A 20,558-nucleotide genomic window follows, 5' to 3' on the forward strand; every position below is an offset into this window, starting at 1 on the left:
CAAGATGAATAGCAAATTGCAAGTGAAGCAAAGAGTAATGTTCTATTTTATTGCCATTTGCTTTGAACATGGCGACGTAGTGGCGCAGTAGGTAGTGCTGTCGCCTCACAGCAAGAAGGTCACTGGGTCGCTGGTTCGAACCTCGGCTCAGATGGCGTTTTTGTGAGGAGTTTGCATGTTCTCCCTGCGTTCGTGTGGGTTTCCTTCCCCCACAGTCCAAAGACAACCTTACAGGTGAATTGGGTAGGCTAAATTGTCCATAGTTTATGATTGTGTGTGTGTGTGTGTGTGTATGTGTGGATGTTTCCCAGAGATATCTTGCAGCTGGAAGGGCATCCGCTGCGTAAAAACGTGCTGGATAAGTGGGCGGTTTATTCCGCTGTGGTGACCCCGGAATAATAAAGGGACTAAGCCGACAAGAAAATGAAAGAAATGCTTTGAACATGTGACGTTTAGTCGTTAATTTTTAAAATCAGAAAGTTTTTCTCAATCATGAGAGTATTGTGATCTTTATTTTATTCTTTTAAAGATTCTTTTTTTATCCAGAATCATGCAGCTCTAATTCATCTAATTCAAATTATTTTACCAGGAAAATCATGGTTCATAATTCTTTATGGAGCCTGTTGGACTATTCTGCAAATGGTCAGAAAGACTGTCATACATATAAATGAAAGTCAACAAGGCGAAACATGTCTCTCTGTTTTCTGGAAAATACGGATATATGTCTAAATCATTTTTGACCAGGCAGTTTGTTTTTGGGAGTGTGGATTTTGCTGATTTAAAAATAGCTCCGGCACATCTGTGAGAGGGCAAACACACACACACACTGACCTTGTTAGATGCTTGCTTGAAGCATGGACCTCCATCTCAGTGCTTTTGAACTCGTTCAGCTCTTTACGGATGGCCGCCTGTAGAAGCACAAATAAAACACACTAAAACATATCCTCGAGTAACTTCTGCACTCTATAATGAATAAACCCAATCATGAGGATAGACTCAGATAGTTATGTTGACTGGCACAAATTAGATAATGTTTTGGCTGCTTCACTAATATATTAGGTTTATTAACATTGATTGAATTGCTAAAAATAAAAAAACACAAGAAAATGTTTTTGTTCTGTGCTGTCTAATTGAATTGAGGCTGTTTGTCAGTACCTTGTCAGCTGCAGACAGTCTGGTCCAGGGTTTGTCAGCTCTTCTGTCATAATCCTGGGCTTTGGCCACCTCCACATAGTCACTGAAGCGAATCAGGATCTTTCTTTCTCTTAGTTCATCAACTGTTGGCCTCTGGTTTAGCTATGAGAAGAAACAGAAGGTTGTTGGTAGGGCTCAATGCAAGTTATGAGATACATGTTGCAAGCAAAAGTCCACTGGCTGGAAAAGGACAATTATAGGACTCACCATGCAGCATTTTGTTTTTTTGCAATATATATTGCAATAGAATATATTGAATCATGGAGATATACCCAGCTGCAGACCCGGAGAACCACACACGTCCCAGGCACACACATTCTAGCACACACGATTTAGGGAAACCATATATGGTAGCTAACTAACTCCTTTGGAGCATTATTGACACCTACTGTATTTCACAAATATGGCGATCGCGATCGCGACCGCCCGTGCTACGATTGCTATTTATTAGACTTTGAAAGGTTTAGGGCTTCCCACTTCAGTCATTATGTCATTATTTTATCGTTTTATCTTTTCTGAACTCAGATTATGTAAATAAAAATGATTGGATAAACACTTATGACTTTTTTCACGTACATGTTACAACTATAATGACCACAAATTACCAGTACTTTAAGGTTTAAAAACAATATATTACTTGCTGTAAATGATAGTATTTAATGTGGGAAATCATTAATAAAATTGTTATTGGAAAATTAAGCAAATAAATATTATTAATCTCTTGAGTAAAATAATATATACATTTAAACGTGTAAAAAGACTTGTATTACATATAAAGATGTATTATCGACTATATTAATATAATTATTAACTTGATCTTCCTTCATTATAAATGAATCCATTATATAAATTAAACCTGTCCAATTTGTATCGTTCAGCAAGGCCAGCAAACGAGTATCTGCCATATTGACTCTGTCAGATAAATAGTGACTGATCATCTATGATGGATGATAGAAAACTTAGTCTATTATATTGAATGGCGATCGGAAACACTGTTCCCCATTCACCCGTCACGACCATGATGATGTCCGATAATACACTAATAACATTAACCTTGGGTGTAACCATATAAGGTTTGCCTAGATTGTGTGCCTCAAACGTGTGTGGTTCTGTGGGTCTGCAGCTGGATATTATTGGAAATGTGCTAAATAAGTTGGCGGTTCATTCTGCTGTGGTGACCCCGGAATAATAAAGGGACAAAGCTGAAAAAAAAAATCAATAAACGAATAATTACAAGCAGAGGTAAATATATAAAAGATACACAAGAAAAAAAAGTGTTTGATGGTTTTCTTAGTCTTAACAGTATTCAGGAACAGAAATGAAAATAAAATGTAAAATAACACTGTTTACACGCAATAAATAATTGTTAAAGCTACAAACGTTAGAATTTCCTGTGCCTGAATGCTCTAAATTAGCTTGACATGAATGCACAGTCACAGGGCATAAAACTACAAGCGCATGATAAACGTTCACCCAGTGGATGAACAATATATACATCGATAACGGAATGTGTTTGTCTGCAATAGTCACATCGCGAGATTAGATTATTTATTAAAGTTAAAGGTATTATTAAATAGTATTTATTATATTATTGTATACAATTGTTTATAAAATGATGACCGTGTTATTTTACGTTTGATTGTTCAATTACTGTATTTGTATATTGTTAGACATCCCAGAAAACCATAAGGAATTTATTCATCGATTATTTGTGCTCTGTCATATTAATGTATGCTTGTGTTTTATTATATTTCATGCAAAAAGACTGCATACAAAAATTCTTGATCACCCCATTCGATCCTTCCAAATAGAGCTATATTCAAATCATTGCATGAAATTATATTATATCGCAATATATATCGCAGCAAAACAATAAATTGCAATGTCAGATTTTCCTAATATCGTGCAGCCCTAATTCACTCTATAATGCATCCTGTGATGTGTCTATTTCGCATGCACATATTGTGGCATCAATGTCTAAACTGCATAATGTGCCGCCCTTTTAAGAGGTCAAGAATTATTGAAGTATAGCCAAAATCAGGGGTTTGCAAACTCGGTCCTGAGGGCCGGTGTCCTGCAGATTTTAGCTAGATTTTAGCAAGGATGTTACTAGAAAGCCTAGTAAGAGCCTGATTAGCTGGCCCAGGTGTGTCTTATTAGGACTGGAAGTAAACTTTGCAGGTCACTGGGCCTCCAGTACTGAGTGTGGACCCCTGGCCTAATTGCATGACCAGCCAATCATGATTTCATCAAAAAATTATTAGATTCACCTACAATAGAAACAGCTAATCTCTTTTAAAAACTTTTGCTGTTTGCCGTTCTTAAAATAATTCAGTGTTTTGTTTTTTTTTGCAGTTGCCAGTGTTAATTGTACTTAATGCAGATTTAATAAATAAAGAATAAAATAAACAAATAAACACAGCATGGGGTAGATGCTATTTGATTCACCTACGTTAAAAATAGTGAAAGTCCTTTAAAAACTGTCCGTCGTTCTTGTAATAATTCAGTGATTTATTTTATTTTTTTAGCAATTGCCTGTTTTTTATGTACACTACTCACCAACGCAAATTTTTACTCTCGTTTGGCACTTGGTGAGCTTTAATTTTAGGGCGTACTCACACTATGTACAGTTGCCTTGAACCGGGCCGAAGGACAATTATACCCCTTCCTGTCTCCCTCAACGGCCTGCACGCTTAAGTCATCGATGATGCGCTATTCAGTAAGAAGTGCTCTCGCTCAGCACATTAGACATTGTGGTAGTTATATCATTTTCGTTGTTTGACAAGCAGTGACGCAGTCAAATATTTTGCCGAACAGATCAGCCACCTTTGACGCTCATAAACAATCATAAAGTCCTCATGCTGCAGAAATTTCTGAAGTAGGTACTCTTGACAACTCCAGTGTATGGACATAAACCAAATTTATTGTTGGGGTAACGCATTACAAGTGATTAGAGTTTGTAATAAGTTTCCTAAGTAATGAGTAACTTTCCTAAGTAATGAGTAAATTAACTAGCAACGAGTAAATTAAGTTATTTTTTTGTAAAAAAAAATGTAATGTTACTTTTTTATTTGAACTAATTAGCTGAATTGCTGAAATAAAATGAACGCAGTCATGATAAATCATAGTTATCGAGAGAATGTATTAATTATTTGAAAGCATGGAAGAAATAGAAAAGGGGATTGTTTTAGTGGACAGGGATTTTAGATAACTTATAAGACAAAAAGTACAAAAGAAGCAATCACGTTGGTTTAAATTCACAAATTTTAATAGTTCTCAGAAAATACCATTGTCCTAAACCATATTTTAGTTTGTGTTTTTAAGATAAATGATGGTGTAGGTTATACGAATCATTGTTAATTGCAGAGCTCCTCTGTTAAAAGATAAACAAAACTGCAAGTTCTGAAAGAGATCAATCCAACGCAAAGGTAAGGAAACTTAATATTGTAATACATTACTTTCAAAATTAACTTTCCTCAACACTGGCCAAAATATTATGATTCTAAAATAAAAAAACGCATAATAAAATAGATTTACTTTTGTTTTATTATAATTATAATAACAATAAAAATGTCTGATGCGTAATGTGCGTTTAATTGCATATACTGTGAAGAATGAGCTAAGCAAAAACAGTAACATTTCCACATTTGAAACTGACGGGGTTTTTTATATTGCCATATTTAATTACTATTATTTTGAAATAATAAACAGTATTTGCTATTTTGTAAACACATCATCGTAGACATACTGCTGTCTACATCTCTTGCACTGACATCCAGCTTTCCTCTTCGCAAACTCAGCTCTTTTCTTCTCTGTGTCTACGCTCTGGACCTTTAAATAGATCTGATTCAACTAGTTCAGAACATTAATGTTTTCTCCTTCAGAAAAACACCAATTGTCTTCAAACGGTTCGTTTTTATTCAGTGTTTTAACCTACTTTACAGAACAACTTTATTTTTATTTTATTGAGCAGCAGCACACATAAATCAGAAAGAGTAAAAGTGATGCTAAAGCAGTTTACCTTTCTGTTGAGTCTCTGTTTGATCTCTCTTCTTTCCTCCTGTTCCGTCTGATCGTTCCTCTCTGAAAGAGCAAAGAAAGTCTGAGTGATTGAATCAAACGGGTCACTCACAGTGTGCTCTTCTGACACAGAGATTATATCTATTTCACATCATGTGCTCTGATGTGCCGACACAATGGAACACAATGGAAAACACAATCACATCTTTGCCCTAAAACTGCGGTAGGATTAAGTATTTTGATTTAAGAAATCGATTGCATAGTCACATTGTTATAAAAATTAATACTTCATTGAATTTAAATTGTAGTCCTTTACAGTAAGGTTTCATTTGTTAACATCAGTAAACCATATTTCTCAGCAGGCACACAACATTATAAGACGTTAAAATTAGGTTAGATTTAGGTTGTGACGTTATGTGACCAAAATTCATTATCTAGTCAGCGTCTAAGGACAACATTATTTTGACGTTCAATAATGACGTCAAATTACGTTGATATTTGTTTGATTTTAGGTTGTGTTAGAAAGAGACCAAAATTTACGTCTGATAGACATCATAGTGGTAACGTCCACACAACGTCAATGTGTAACACGATCAGAGGTTGATATTTTAGGTTGGACATTCGACATTGATGTCTACCTGACGTCAACCCAATTTTCATTCCTAAACAAAATCCAACATCCCCACAACATTGGGGTACAATTTCAATCTGGCATGATGTTGACGTCCTGAGCCTGCAGGGTTGTTTCAGGGTTTCTGCAGGTTTTATCAAGTCAAATTTAAGGTTTTTAAAGACAATTATGGAAGCAGCTTAAGACTTTTTTTTTTTATAAATTTCATCTAATTGGAAAAGATTTTTACTTGCCTAATTTAAAAAAAATCTAATCTAGTTATTTCTTAGCCACATATTTTTGTCAAAATGTATCAAACAAGCAAACTCCAGTTGCATGCATGCACTTTTTTTCAACATAACATTTCTTTAAAAAAACAAAAAGACTTTAAAAACTCTAATAAACTAAATATAGGCAACGTGGTGGCGTGGTAGGTTGTGCTTTCGCCTCACAGTCAGTTTCTGTGTGGAGTTTGCTCTGGTTTCCCCCACAGTCCAAAGACATGCGGACGAATTAGGTAGGCTAAATTTTCTGTAGTATATGAGTGTGAATGGATGTTTTCCAGAGATGGGTTGCAGCTGGAAGGGCATCCGCTGCATAAAACATGCTGGATAAGATAGCGGTTCCGCTGTGGCGACCCCAGATTAATAAAGGGACTAACCCGAAAAGAAAATGAATGAACTAAATATATGCACAACAGTCTGTCCAGGTCAGTCACTGTCCTCACCATGTAGCCATAAATGCATAGATAATTATAAAGAGTCCATATTATGGGTTTTTGAAAATGACCTTCTATGTAGTCTGTAACACAGCCAGGGGCGTAGATTTAGGGTGTACGGAGGGGACGTGTCCCCACCAATATCCACCAAATACTGAAATGTCCCCACCAATAATTTAATTCACTTAAAAAAAAAAACATTGCGCTGTCAATCTAAACCTAGACATGTCGAAAGAGTTAAATCACGTACTCTCCTCTCCTCGAGTCGCACCGCACTCAAACACATATGAACATTGTGATTGGCTGTGCCTTTCCCTGCTGTCACAATAGAGGCTGCTTTCAGATACAATCAGTGCCAAAACAACTGCTCGAGGGTTTGCGTGAGGTGTGTGACACGTACAAGTGAGGATGGCGGTAGCAAAAAAATGTGGACATAAAGAGCGTTTTTTTTACGAAAAGTGTAAGTCACATAAGCTCAAGTTCGCTATACTGAATGAGTCCATCATGATAATGCCGCTATAGTGTTTTCGCCGATTTTATGGTCAGTTTAACGTTAAAGCAGACTGATATATTATTATACATTATTGCCTGAAAACTAACTGCAGAATAAACACCTGTAAACGTATATGACCCTGTCAGTTCTCCTAATTTCTAACGTTAGAGTAACATCTCCAAGTTTGGGTGAAACAATTTGTCAGAAAAATTACAGCCTGTGCTAAATCTTTTAATAATAATGAGACATGCTTAATTTGTACGAAAATAAATGAAAGTGTTTATTAAACTCTCTCTTTATCAGTTCATTAACATTACTTTAACATTACACTTTTAGGCCTGTGGCCAGCTTATTGAAAGGAGAGATTATTTGTTTTCTGAAAAACTGCACCTTTTTGCAGTTATTCATCTGATTAAATATTCATTCTTATTAATTAAGGTATAAATATTACATTTTAGTGAGATATTAAGAAACTATTTTTGCTGGATTATCTTGTTGGATAGTTTGATCATTGGATATTTTTAATGTACAAAAAATATTTCCAACCATTTTATCAAATTGCTTTATTTACACATGTGCATTTAAACTGTAAGTTTTATTACAGTTTTATAAATAATAAAAAATACTCAGAATTAGAATTTTCTAAGAACTTTAAATTCTTAGAATAAAGAAATAGAGTTCAGATGCCAAAAGCTCTAAATGCCATGTAAATGAGCATTTTTCTCAGCCTCGTATATTTATGTTCAGTTATTTCACTTTAAAGGCAATGAAAAGAACATATTTGTCACCCTAAAAGTTAAATCCACACACAGAAGTTGGAGAAAAATGCTAATTTTAAAAGTAAATATTAAATGGCATATAAAGGTTTTTGCATATGAACTCTTCAAATATGACAATCTAAAAAAAAAAATTCTGTTAAAACTTGATTTAAATTAAAAACTGAAGCCTATACACAAATAAAAAACTGGCCAGCGCATGATTCAACCTTCCTTAGTGAGAATTTGGCCATTTGAATGATAAGATAAAATCAAATATAATAATAATAATAATCAAACTTTTGGTTTTTCAAACCACCTGAACCCCCTTGGTTAAGCGCCTGACTATTTAATTTAACTTAATAAATTGTATAAAGGGAGGATTAATTAATAATATATTTATTCTTGGTAGGGGTGTGGGGGGATTTGATTCACTCGTCCCCAGTCCCCACCAATGTCAAGTGCAAACCTACGCCCTTGAACACAGCTCTAAGTGAAGTGAAATTTCCAGCTAAGGCTTAAATCTGTACGTGTACAGTGTTTAAAACTATTGATTCATCTATAAAAGAGTCGACTCATAGTGCTTTAAATGAGATGTCTTGATAACGAGTCTGTGTTTCGCGAAGACACAACTTTAAAACACAAGTAGTTACACGCGCAAACCCAGGAGATTTGAAACCTGCGGCCCCGCTCACTAACACAAAAAAAATAACCTAACACACACACACACACACACACACACACACACACACACACATACACACACACACAGACGCCACTTGAAAGAAGTCAGTCTCTAACTGTTACCCAAAGATGAAACCTCAGCATTATAGCCCAGCCTTGAGCAGCTCCAGTGCTTCTGGAGACTATATGCTTACAAAGAAGACTTCATCGGCCATTTGTTAAAGGAAGGATCAGTTAAGACAGTTAGAACATAGATCAGTGCATCATGGATCAGTTTCTTCCTCCATTTCACAAGTGTAATTATGTGCGATTAAAATTGTTGTCTCGTTTACTCTAGCTTGCAAATGATGTATTTAGTTGTGTTTTGTTACTTGTAACCGTGTGTACTGTATCTGATTATTTACTTGCCAAGTAAATAATACTTGACTAGATCTTTTTCAAGACACTTCTATACAGCTTAAAGTGACATTTAAAGGCTTAACTAGGTTAACTAGGCAGGTAAGGGTAATTAGGCAAGTTATTGTATAACGATGTAGACTATTGAAAAAAAAAATACTTTTAAAGGGGCTAATAATATTGACCTTGAAATTGTTTTTAAAAAAATAAAAACTGCTTTTATTCTAGGCAAAATAAAACAAATAAAACTTTCACAACAAGAAAAAAATTTATCAGACATATTGTGAACATGTCCTTGCTCTGTTAAACATCGTTTGGGAAATATTTAAAAAAGAAAAAAAATTCAAAGAAGTGCTAAATATTCTGACTAATTATGTAATTTAATGACGGTTATTTTAAAGTAAATTTCTGTCATTTAAAGGCCATTATTTGCTTCTTTTGTTTTTTAAATTGTAGTCATCTTGAATAAAAAAATAAATATATGTATTGTAATTTATTTAAATATACGACTTAAGAAAATTTCACAAAAGGTCAATAACATTTACTTGATTTCTCAAATAAACAACATTTGTGATTAAATAATTATTAGTCTTTGCTTGGCAAAGCTTTGAAGATTTATTTGCTTTTTCTGAGTGAAAATTGTTTCCAAGCTATTTTAAGTAAACCCTTCTCCTATTTTTACGGTGTAGTTAGTAATGCATGGATTATTTAGGAGCACTTATTATTGTTATTATTTCTGACAACCTATGCATTTATTCTATCACACGCAGCGATTGTATTTATTTCTGTGCCGTTCTTTACTTTTATAACATTCTTTTTTTTCATGAATTTTATGACATTCATTATTATTTACAGTCAAAATGATTCGACACAGATTAATTACTTGTGTTATCCGTCTTGCTGATTATGTGATTGAGGTAAATTGGTTTTATATTTGCACATTCGTTCATTTCTAAACAATGACACGGTGTCTATATTGTTTACCACAGTACTTTGCATATTCGGTATGAAATAGCATGTAGTAACACTTTAAAACAACATTAGCAATGTATAATTGTCAACAATGTTACTTTGACAGTCCTTTGCTGCTAATATCCTTATTTAGAATTTGCAATGGATACTTTTCTGAATTGACATCAAGGACAATCTGCGAATATAAAACCAACCTCAATGAATGTAATGTTAGTAGCACTCACGTTTTAAAATGTTTCTGCTCTCCAGCTCTTCAACGGCCGGCCGCTGACTGAGTCTCCTGCGGAAAAACACCAGAATCACATTCTGAACCATTATTTCTGTTAAGTGTCCCGTTCAGAGAGATCCAGCAGTGAGGGAGATCCTGAAGGGACGCTCAAAAACTCCCCGTCCTTTGTGTTCAGCCTGACAGGTATTCCTCTTCATCTGGATAAATACTGACAGCGGGGGTTTGAGCCGCTTTTTTAAGAACCCCCTCCCGTATTAAGTGAAGGTGCTGATGAGATTAAATAAGTGGACCCGTGCTGAGAGGAAACTTGTGCTGTTGTTGATGTTTGTCGTGTCGGGGGCGCGCTCTTTTTGAACAAACTGGCGCGCGCTAAGTGCACGCTCGCTCATCCATACTGTACGAGCGCTTTTTTGTCGTGCGCGCGCGCTCTTTCAGTTCGCCTTTGTATAACGCGATAATTAGGTTTAATGTGCTTTGGAATTGATTCATTTATGCTGGAATTTTGCATGGAGAAAGCTGCAGATCATTGCTATACTGTATGTCTTAATGTATTATTCTATAAAATATTAAACTTAGTTTTTGACTGAGTTTTTGATGAATAAATCATACAGTGAGTTTCAATGAAAGACAGCCAGCAATTAATATTCTGTCATCAATGTTACAAAAGTTTTTTTTTTTTTTTTTTTTTTTTTTTTTTTTTTTTTACACAAAAGAAGATAATTTGAAGAATATTTGACTGGGTAATTATAAAAAAAAAATAATAGTTATAAAATAATATTTAAAGATGAACAAAAGATTTGTAATTAATATAAAGTAAATAGTGAGTAATATATATATATATATATATATATATATATATATATATATATATATATATATATATATATATATATATATAATGCTCAGCATAATTGACTACACCAACATTAATCCATATCTCAGTGAATATAGATCACATACAATACATTTTTGTGTATTTAAACAAACCATCTATCTATAAACCTAAAATAAGAGTATCTATATCTATCTAAAAAATATCTATCTATGTTAAAATAAGAGTTTGGGATCAACTTTAGGAATCGAAAGATAATACATTTAATTTCAAACAAGTTGTTGTAAAATGTATAAACTAAAATCTTTTTACAAAATTGTGTATTTTTTAATGTGTTTCCTAATTTTTTCTTCTTTATAAACATTTTAGAGGCAGCCCAGTGGTTCAGTGGTTAGCACTCGCCTCACAGCAAAAAGGTCACTGGTTCAAGTCCTGGCTGAGTCAGTTGGCATTTCTTTGTGGAGTTTGCATCTTCTCCCCGTGTTGGGGTTTCCTCCTGGTACTCCGGTTTCCCCCACAGTCCAAAGACATGTGGTATAGGTGAATTGAATGAGCTAGGTTGACCGTAGTGTATGAGTGTGTATGTGAGAGTGTATGGGTGTTTTCCAGTACAGGGTTGCGGCTGGAAGGGTATCCGCTTGGTGGTTTATTCTGCTGTGGCAAGTACTGATAAATAAGGGTCTTAGCTGACGGAAAATGAATGAATGATTGAATGAATAAATAAATTAACATTTTATTTATTTTTTTCCCCAGATATATCAATTTGGGTGAATCTATTAGACTCTGATATTAAGTTTTCTTGCTAGATTAGTTCCAATTGTGTCTTTAAGTACTGACTAATCTAATGTTCAGTACAGTATGTGCTCAGCAAAGCATATATTAATAAAACGCTGATTTAGCATAAATTGCATGATAAAATCGTAGAATTATATTATATACAGTTGGGGTCAGAATTATTAGCCCCCCTGAATTATTAACCCTCCTGTTTATTTTTTTCCCCAATTTCTTTTTGACGTATAGATTTTTTCAACACATTTCTAAACATAATAGTTTAATAACTCATCTCTATAAACTGATTTATTTGATCTTTGCCATGATGACAGTAAATAATATTTTACTGTGTTTTTCAAGACACTTCTTTACAGCTTAAGTGACATTTAAAAGCTAAACTAGGAAGGTTGGGGTAATTAGGCAAGTCACTGTATAATAATGGTTTGTTTTGTAGACAGTCGAAAAAAATATAGCTTAAAGGGGCTAATAATTTTGACCTTAAAATGGTGTTTAAAAATTTTAAAACTGCTTTTATTCTAGTCAAAATTAAACCAATAAGAATCTCTATAGAAGAAAAAAATACTGTGAACATTTTCTTGCTCTTCAACTGTATGTAGTATTTTTATATAGTAATATTATTATTTAAGCACATTTTATGAAAAAAACTTAATTCTTCACAATGTCACATTTGATTCAGCGTCTTATTGGACATTGTTTGAAATTTGTTCATTTAAATGGTTTATACTGTCAAGAAATGTAGCAATTGATTTAAGCTAGTAACAAGAACAATCTAACTATTGTGTTTTGCATTAAGCTTAGATGTACAGTAAAAGTTTATTGCTATTATCTCGAATTACCTCCTTATACCCAAATCTCTGATCAATAATAAGGCATTTTCCAGCATAATATGGAATTGCAGCCATTGTATCTCTGCTGTCACTCCTATAAGCTGAGTAAGACGGGATTCCAGCAGATGTGCCGGTGTTAATATTTCATGAGCTGAAATGGAGACCTCGTCCCAAAGCCCCTCTGGAAGCTGCCTGGGTATTATTGACCTGTATCATGAGTTGCCTAGCAACAGTAGCTTCCCCTTGACGACTGAAACAAAGAAACATGGCAAGCTCGTGCCATTGGTCTGCACTGTACACAAGTCATTAATAAGATCGCTTTAATTAAAGGATGGATGCATTTTTCCATCAACTGTGTTAAGTATTACAGTATATCTGGTATTCACTGTACAGAGTGGAGATGGAGGAGGGGAACGTGCACCAGCATCCATTATTCACCAGTCTGAGCTCTAAAAATACCTCTAGCTGTGTCTTTCTTGTGTTTAAGTACAGAGCAATGCAAGCCAAAGATAGGAAGGTCATGACATGCTGCTGCGGCAAAGTGTCATTGTGTGTTTAGCTCAGACTTCAGCCTGTCCTGCAGGTGCATTGAGCATCACCGCTGGCCCAGTTCAACTGGACCACACTCATTTGTGCTGACTGCTGCTGTTAGACCAAAATATGACAACAAAATTAACCACATTTTTTAAACACTGTGTTTCTGGTCTTATTGTGAATTATGCATCTTTGTTGACCAGAAAAATGTTTTTGTTTATTTCAAAACATGCAATTGTTAAGCAACTCTTCATTTTTTAAGGTGACCTGAACTGACCTGGGGTGCGTTTCCCAAACAACGACGTAACTTGCAGCTGAACTATAATAGTATGATGCATCATTTGGGAAAATAACAACGTAGTGTCTCAAAACCTTTAAAAAGGAGGGACTAACAACTTATAATAAAGAAGAACCCCATATTTTTTGTGCAAATGATTGTTTTATATGCACACGCACTTAAAAAAAAATCCAATATTAGTTTTGGTTAAAAACATGCAATCACTTTCCATAATAATTGAATAATATATAAATGGCACATATAGGGCCTATGTTTCCTTTACAACTATTATTGAGAATATGCCATATTCTATTCTACAACATAAAACCACTTAGCTAACACTCTAATCAATAAATAATATATAAATCGGTATGCTAATGGTTGTAATTTACAGTGGGCTATTTATTAAGAAAAGAAAAAAAAATTACTATTATTATTTTGTTGTTATTATTAATTTGTTGTTATTATTAATTTGTTATAATAATAATAATAATAATAATAATTTAATAATATTATTATTATTATTATTATTATTATTATTATTATTGCAATCTGACATATTAAAATCACTGCAGTGATGTTCTAACCAACAAGTCCATGTCATATAGGCCTACAGTACAGATACATTTTAAAATTAAATTAAATTAAAATGTAAATTTTTATAAACTTGTTAAATTTTCATAACATTTATAAACTTATAAATTTTTATAAAAACGTATAAACTTTCAATTTAAAATTTATAAATTAAAAGCGGCGATGCAGTTGCGCAGTAGGTAGTGCTGTCGCCTCACAGCAAGAAGGTCGCTGGTTCGAGTTGGCGTTTCTGTGTGGAGTTTGCATGTTCTCCCTGCGTTCACGTGGGTTTTCTCCGGGTGCTCCGGTTTCCCCCACAGTCCAAAAACATGCGGTACAGGTGAATTGGGTAAGCTAAATTGTCTGTAGTGTATGTGTGTGTGAATGTGTGTGTGGATGTTTCCCAGAAATGGGTTGCGGCTTTAAGGGCATCCGCTGCGTAAAAATGTAATGGATAAGTTGGCGGTTCATTCCGCTGTGGCGACCCCGGATTAATAAAGGGACTAAGCTGACAAGAAAATGAATGAAATTAAAAGCATTAATGTATGCTATATTTTTGTTTTTACAAGCTTTGAAGATGTAACAAAAGTTCCATTTTTAAATCATAAGTCACTAATGGCTTTCGTCATGAGCCACGGCTGTGTTCAAAATGACATCAATGTTTTGAAAGGGCTCTGCAAAGGGAGCTCAATTGTCAATATGAAAATTGCTAAAACTGTAAAAATGCTTTGAAAGCAAATTACATCTAAGAGAGATTACTGCTTTTTAATCATTCCTAGTTTAAATGTTAGAATGTTCTAAACCAATAGGGCACATAGGGGGGATAACGGGGAAAAGGACACAACCAGGAAATATGCCTCTAGCTACAGCTTAAGAGGTGTATTTGGAAACGTTCAAGTTTGCAATGTAGTTTGCGAATGTTTATTGGAATAACAGATTTGGGAAAAACCAAATCAATGAACTATGTTTTTAATTACAGGACCTGCAACCTCAGTTGGCTAATGATGGTTTTTGGAACACACCCCTGATCCGTTTCATTTTCCCTTTATTTGGCATGGCCTAGTTGATATTCACAATGGAGTCATAACAATTAAGTTTGTACTGTTTGTACAACTTTGTGACTGCTCTTGAATGGCACAGCCAAAGCCCTGACTTAAACCTAATTGGGCATCTCTGGTGATCAACGTTTACCATCCAACCTGACAGAACTGGAAAGGATCTGCAAGGAGGAATGGCAGAGGATCCCCAAATCCAGGTGTGAAAAACTTGTTGCATCTTTCCCAAACAGACTCATGCCTTTATTAGATCAAAAGGGTGCTTCTACTAAATACATAGTCTGAATACTTAGGACCATGTAATATTTGAGTTTTTCTTTTTTAATTAATCTGCAAAAATGTCAACAATTCTGTGTTGTTCTGTCAGTATGGGGTGCTGTGTGTACATTAATGAGGGGGAAAATTAACTTAAATGATTTTAGCAAATGACTGCAATATATCGAAGGTTGAAAAATTTAAGGGGGTCTGAATATTTTCTGTACCCACTGTAGCCATTATACTACAAATAATTTTTGGTTTCGGTTTTTGACTGGCAAAATTTTTCATTTTTATGCAGAACGTTTTATTTCAGTGCATCCCTACACTGTAAAAAAATATATGATTAGTTAGTCCTGACAGCTTGTTTTTAGGTCATTGTAAATTATTAATCCAATTTTGTTCTAACTTAATTTTATAAGTTGAGATTTTTATAACCAGGAATTTTTATACTGTACACATAAAAACAAATTCACAAACCTTAGGAAATGGAAAATAGTCACATAAACCTTTAACCATATGTTTATCAGTGGCTGAAAACACTAGCTGTGCATATACAGTAGCTAATTCACTTTAAAAAATGCTGGGTTTCACACCATCGGTTTGTTTTGGGACAACATGAAGGAATTAAATTAACTTGTCAGTTTTTACTAATTTAAATGGGCTGAACATATAATAATAAAAGGGCACATATGTTACCCCTTTTTCATATTTATTATAATTCTTTTGTGTCCTCAGAATGTGTCTGTAAAGTTTCAGCTCAAAACACCCATCAGAGTATGTATTATAGCTGTTTGAAGTGTCTGTATTATAGCTGGAAAAAGGTTGTTGCTGTTTCTTTTGCACTGGGCCTTTAAGGCTAATCATCCCCGCCCACTGTTCCCACGGCCTGTCAGCAACATGCCTCAATCGCCGCCCTCGGCTGCCTCAGGAAGCAGATCTCACGTAACGTTTGTGAGAAATACTACAGTACCAATCAATCAGTATTTGATGCATTTTTTTTGTGGAGTTGCAACAATGAGTTCACGCACACACAGCGCAGACACACACACACAGCACAGACAAGTAGCGCAGACAAACACACACATACATAGTGTAGACACACACACACACACACACACACACACACATATACATAGCGCAGACACACACACACACACACACCGAGAGACAGTGAGAGAGACACGCAGCTGTGGTGATGAAGTAAATCTGAAGTGAATCACTGTACTTCATTACACACATGCACACGCTTTAAAACATGTTAAAATTGTAAAACTCACTCTTGATCACTAATGATGATTGATGTTCCTAGCAAACTGAACAGACCTTTTGTTCCCGGTTACTTTGCGCTCGTCCTGTCTTGTCGATATGATTTTATGCATTACTACGGAGACATGTTAATGTGCGCAGCTGTCAATCAATATTGGTGGGCGGGGGGACCGCACTCCAACATCAAGTTGTGGTCGATCTGAAAACCGCTTCAATTGGTCCACCATTTTTATGTTGTTAAATTTAAAAAAAAGGACTGGGTGTTTTTATTTCACCCCAATACGACATTATATACACTATACTTATATACATGTATTTCCAAACAGCTTTAAAAGTAGATTTTTTCACCATAGGTGTCCTTTAAGCTGTGGCAACAAAATTTCAAGAATTGTTGTTTCAGCTCATTTTAAAATAGTTTGAACAAAAAAATCTTGAATGTTGACAGCACTCAATTTAAAATAACAAACTTAAGGTATAGTTTACTTAAAAATGAACATTAGCTGCTAATTTATTTAACTTTTTCTTCAGTTGAACATTAAGGGCACGTGTTCATCAAAAAATTTTTTTTTTTAACTCGAGGCAAATATATATTTATTGTTCTTTGTCAGTGTGTGGAATCATGGAAGTTGTCTTCTTCATTATATTCCATGAGACACCTGCAGAAATCATCTTGATGGATGAACATAAGTATTCAAAACTAGTGAATATGATGGTAGTATGAAGCTAAGTAATGCTGAAAGCTGACAAAGTAAATGAGAGCATTGAAGCAATTGTTGATGAGAGATATGACACAAAAGCAACAGAGCTTTTGTTATGCCACATGCCATTATTTCCGCTTCTTCAGCTTCTTCAGAATGTTTTAGCATACTGAATAAATTTTAGGGTTCTGTAATAATTCTGTTCTGTGCAGTGTAATGAAACACCAAAACTAAATATCGAGGCTGTGTAATGCTATTAGCATTAATACACCTGATACAATACATATTTCTCTGGATTTAAACATTATTTGAAAATTTTAAGACCATAAGTACGTAAGTCAGTCAATATATAACACTTGGTTTTAGAATATCTTAATAAATAAGTCAAGAAGACACCTGACAGCATTTTGATAATTGCTAAATTCTCTCTTAAAGACTAAGAGAATGATAAATACTGAACCTATGACTCTGGTTAGATGATCTAACAATGCTTTTTTGCAAGTCTTACCGTACGTTCACACCAAAGTGCACACTTTTTATCAAATTCATATAACAATGGAAGATCAAGTTGCGTGTGGTGTGGCTTTGCTCTATTTATCCAATATGTGTCCATATGTCTGAAATATCCTGAAGCAGCAGTACTGTTTTGTACTGTCACATCGCGTGAGATTCCCGCTTTTTAAAGATAAATTTATATAACATTAATGAACATCAGTAACTCGCCAGTGACTTATTTAATGTATGTTCCTGTAAGAAAACATTGTAAATAATTGGAAATCCGGCGACCGCAATAATCAAACCCTTAGGAACAACTGTGGTCGGAACCAAAGTTCACAGGTCTGTGTTCCCTGAACTGCTATCAAGCGGTGGACGTCTTCATTCTGATTGCTTGCCGCCGAAACGCGTTATAGCTCATTACCATAAAGTTGACTTCATTTCAACTCTCCTCGACGCTCACGCCGGCGAAGACGCGCCGCTCTGCTCCTCGCCGCTTATCGTCGCCTATCGCCGCCGGCTCTCATTGAAAATGAATGACTTCCGGCTACTTTGACGCTCTCGCCGCTTTCGGTGTGAACGTACGGTTAGGGTGCTTTCACATCTGTAGTTCGCTTCATTTGGTCTGGACCAAGCGCAATAAATGATACATTGTTGCATCTTCTGCCGTCTTTGGGTTGTTTTCACACCACACTGCTGGCTTTGGTCCGAACCAGCTGAAACAAACCAAAATGCAGTCATCTGACAAAATCCACATCTCTCATTGGCCAGATGTTGTTAAACATATTTCCTAAACTGCTTATTGATTGGCCAGAATTCACGTGCGGGAAAATGCCAGTGAACACAAAACCTTTTACTCTGGGGGAACGACTGCGCTGGCTAATTGTATCCCTGCTTTAGACAAACTACGTTATACATTACGAAAATGAAGTGCGGCCGCGGATGGAAAACAGTGTTTATTGCATCGCTCGTCACTTCAGGAGGCGCTGTGAATTAATTTAGCTAAACTGCAACATGGTCATCTTGTGGAAATATTACCAACGATCCATCGGGTAATGTTTTCCCCTCTCTCTCTGTTGGTAAAAGGCGCTGTCAACAAATATTTTTCCTCCATATCCCATAATGCACAGCGCATCGGCCTAGGGCAGCTGAATTAGTCCAAAACGCGCAGTACTTTTTGCGGTTGGACCTGTTTTAGTACAGATCATATTCTCACCACAAACGAACCGCTCCAAGGTTTGTTTGAAAGCGTACCGAGACCACCTCTTCAAGCAGGTCTCGGTACGCTTATTTGGTCCACTTTTAGTGCGCACTCGAGTACGATTGCTGCATTCTCACCTGCCCAAACGAACCGTACCAAAAGGGGAAACGAACTCTAGTGCGATTCAATTGAACTAAATAAGGCAGGTGTGAAAGCACCCTTACAAACATCTAACATTTCAAAACAGGCACATGTGACTAAAAATCCTTGAAACACAACAAATATTTGTTGTAAAATTACATGTGCCAGTGTACCTGATGTTAGTGTAATGTAAACACCTGTATCAGCACAGCGCACATACTTCTTTGAACTACAAACCACTCATGCTTCTCACATTGCAAAACTTGGACTTAAATCAGTCAAATTTAGTCATTTTAGCACCTTGTGTCTGTCACTGTGGCCTGAAGAAAGCTTTCTCAAAGCCTGAATTAGCCTGGACTTAAACGCTGTTTCTTCTCTGAATCCACAGAGAATTGCTGCTTTCAGTGGAGACAAATACCACATCTAATTACATAAGACGTAGTCTGACTAAATCTGTAATTGCAAAAGGCACTGCAGACCGTTCTCTGCTGTTTTTCTCCCTCCTAATGCTTTCTTGTAAAGATCAGACTTTAAACGCTACATTATTTCAAGAATCAATTCCAAAAAAATCTAGAGTAAATTCTAAAAGGGCCGAGAGTCAATTCCAAAAGAATCAAGAGTCAAGAAAAAACAATTGAGTAAGTTACAAAAGAATCGAGTCAATTCCAAAAGGATCGAGAGTAAATTAAAAATTAAAAAAGAAAAAGTCAATTCTAAAGAAAGTCAAGAGTCAATTTTAAAAGGATTCAAATCAATTGCAAAAGAATTGTCAATGAAAAAAATTGAGAAGCAGTTACAAAAAAATGATTAAATTAAAAATACATTTTGAGTCGATTTCAAAAGAATCTAGAGTCAGTTCCAAAAGGATCAAGAATAAATTTAAAAAGAAAAAGAAAGTAAATTCTAAAGAAAACCTAGAGCCAATTTAAAAAAAAAATTGAGAATCAATTCCAAAAGAATCAAGAGTCAATTAAAAAAGATAGTCAATTCTAAAAAAAAAAAAAAAACTGAGAGTCAATTAAAAAAAATGAGAGTCAGTTACAAAAGAATCGAGTCAATTCCAAAAAAAATCAAGAGTCTATTCCAAAAGGATAGAGAGTGGATTAAAAAAGAAAAAAGAAAGAGTCAATTCTAAAGAAAACCGAGAGTCAATTTTAAAAGAATTCAGAGTCAATTGCAAAATAATTGATTTAATTAAAAAAATATTGAGAGTCAGTTACAAAAGAATTGACTCAATTAAAAATAAATAAATTGAGAGTCAGTTACAAAAGAATTGAGATTCAAATACAAAAGAATAAAGAGTCAATTCCCAAAAGATCTAGAGGGGATTAAAAAAAAGAAAAAGAAAGAGTAAATTAAAGAAAATCTAGTCAATTTTTAAAGAATTCAGAGTCAATTGCAAAATAATCGAGTCAATAAAAAATGTGTTGAGAGTCAATTACAAATGGATTGACTCAATTAAAAATAAATAAATCGAGAGTCAGTGACAAAAGAATTGAGAGTCATCTTCGAGAGTCAATTGCAAAAGAATAAAGAAT

The 20,558-nt window shown here is 34.8% G+C and overlaps 1 protein-coding gene across 2 annotated transcripts in view; it reads right to left on the bottom strand.

Moving 5' to 3' along the window:
* phactr3a (phosphatase and actin regulator 3a) overlaps positions 1 to 20,558 on the bottom strand; it is a 113,658-nt gene that overhangs the window by 2,732 nt on the left and 90,368 nt on the right. Inside the window, exons 8-11 of one of the 2 annotated variants that reach the window (XR_015522852.1) lie at positions 10,067 to 10,122; positions 5,216 to 5,277; positions 1,156 to 1,296; positions 21 to 908 (exon numbers count right to left, since the gene is read on the bottom strand). Coding sequence is in view for 1 of the 2 variants with exons in the window: in NM_001114411.1 (NP_001107883.1) it covers positions 832 to 908; positions 1,156 to 1,296; positions 5,216 to 5,277; positions 10,067 to 10,122 (336 nt within the window). In the remaining variant the exon portion in view is untranslated. 2 annotated transcript variants of the gene reach the window in all.

Source organism: Danio rerio, chromosome 23, assembly GCF_052040795.2.
Source record: "Danio rerio strain M-AB ecotype USA chromosome 23, GRCz13ab, whole genome shotgun sequence".
Taxonomy (NCBI): domain Eukaryota; kingdom Metazoa; phylum Chordata; class Actinopteri; order Cypriniformes; family Danionidae; genus Danio; species Danio rerio.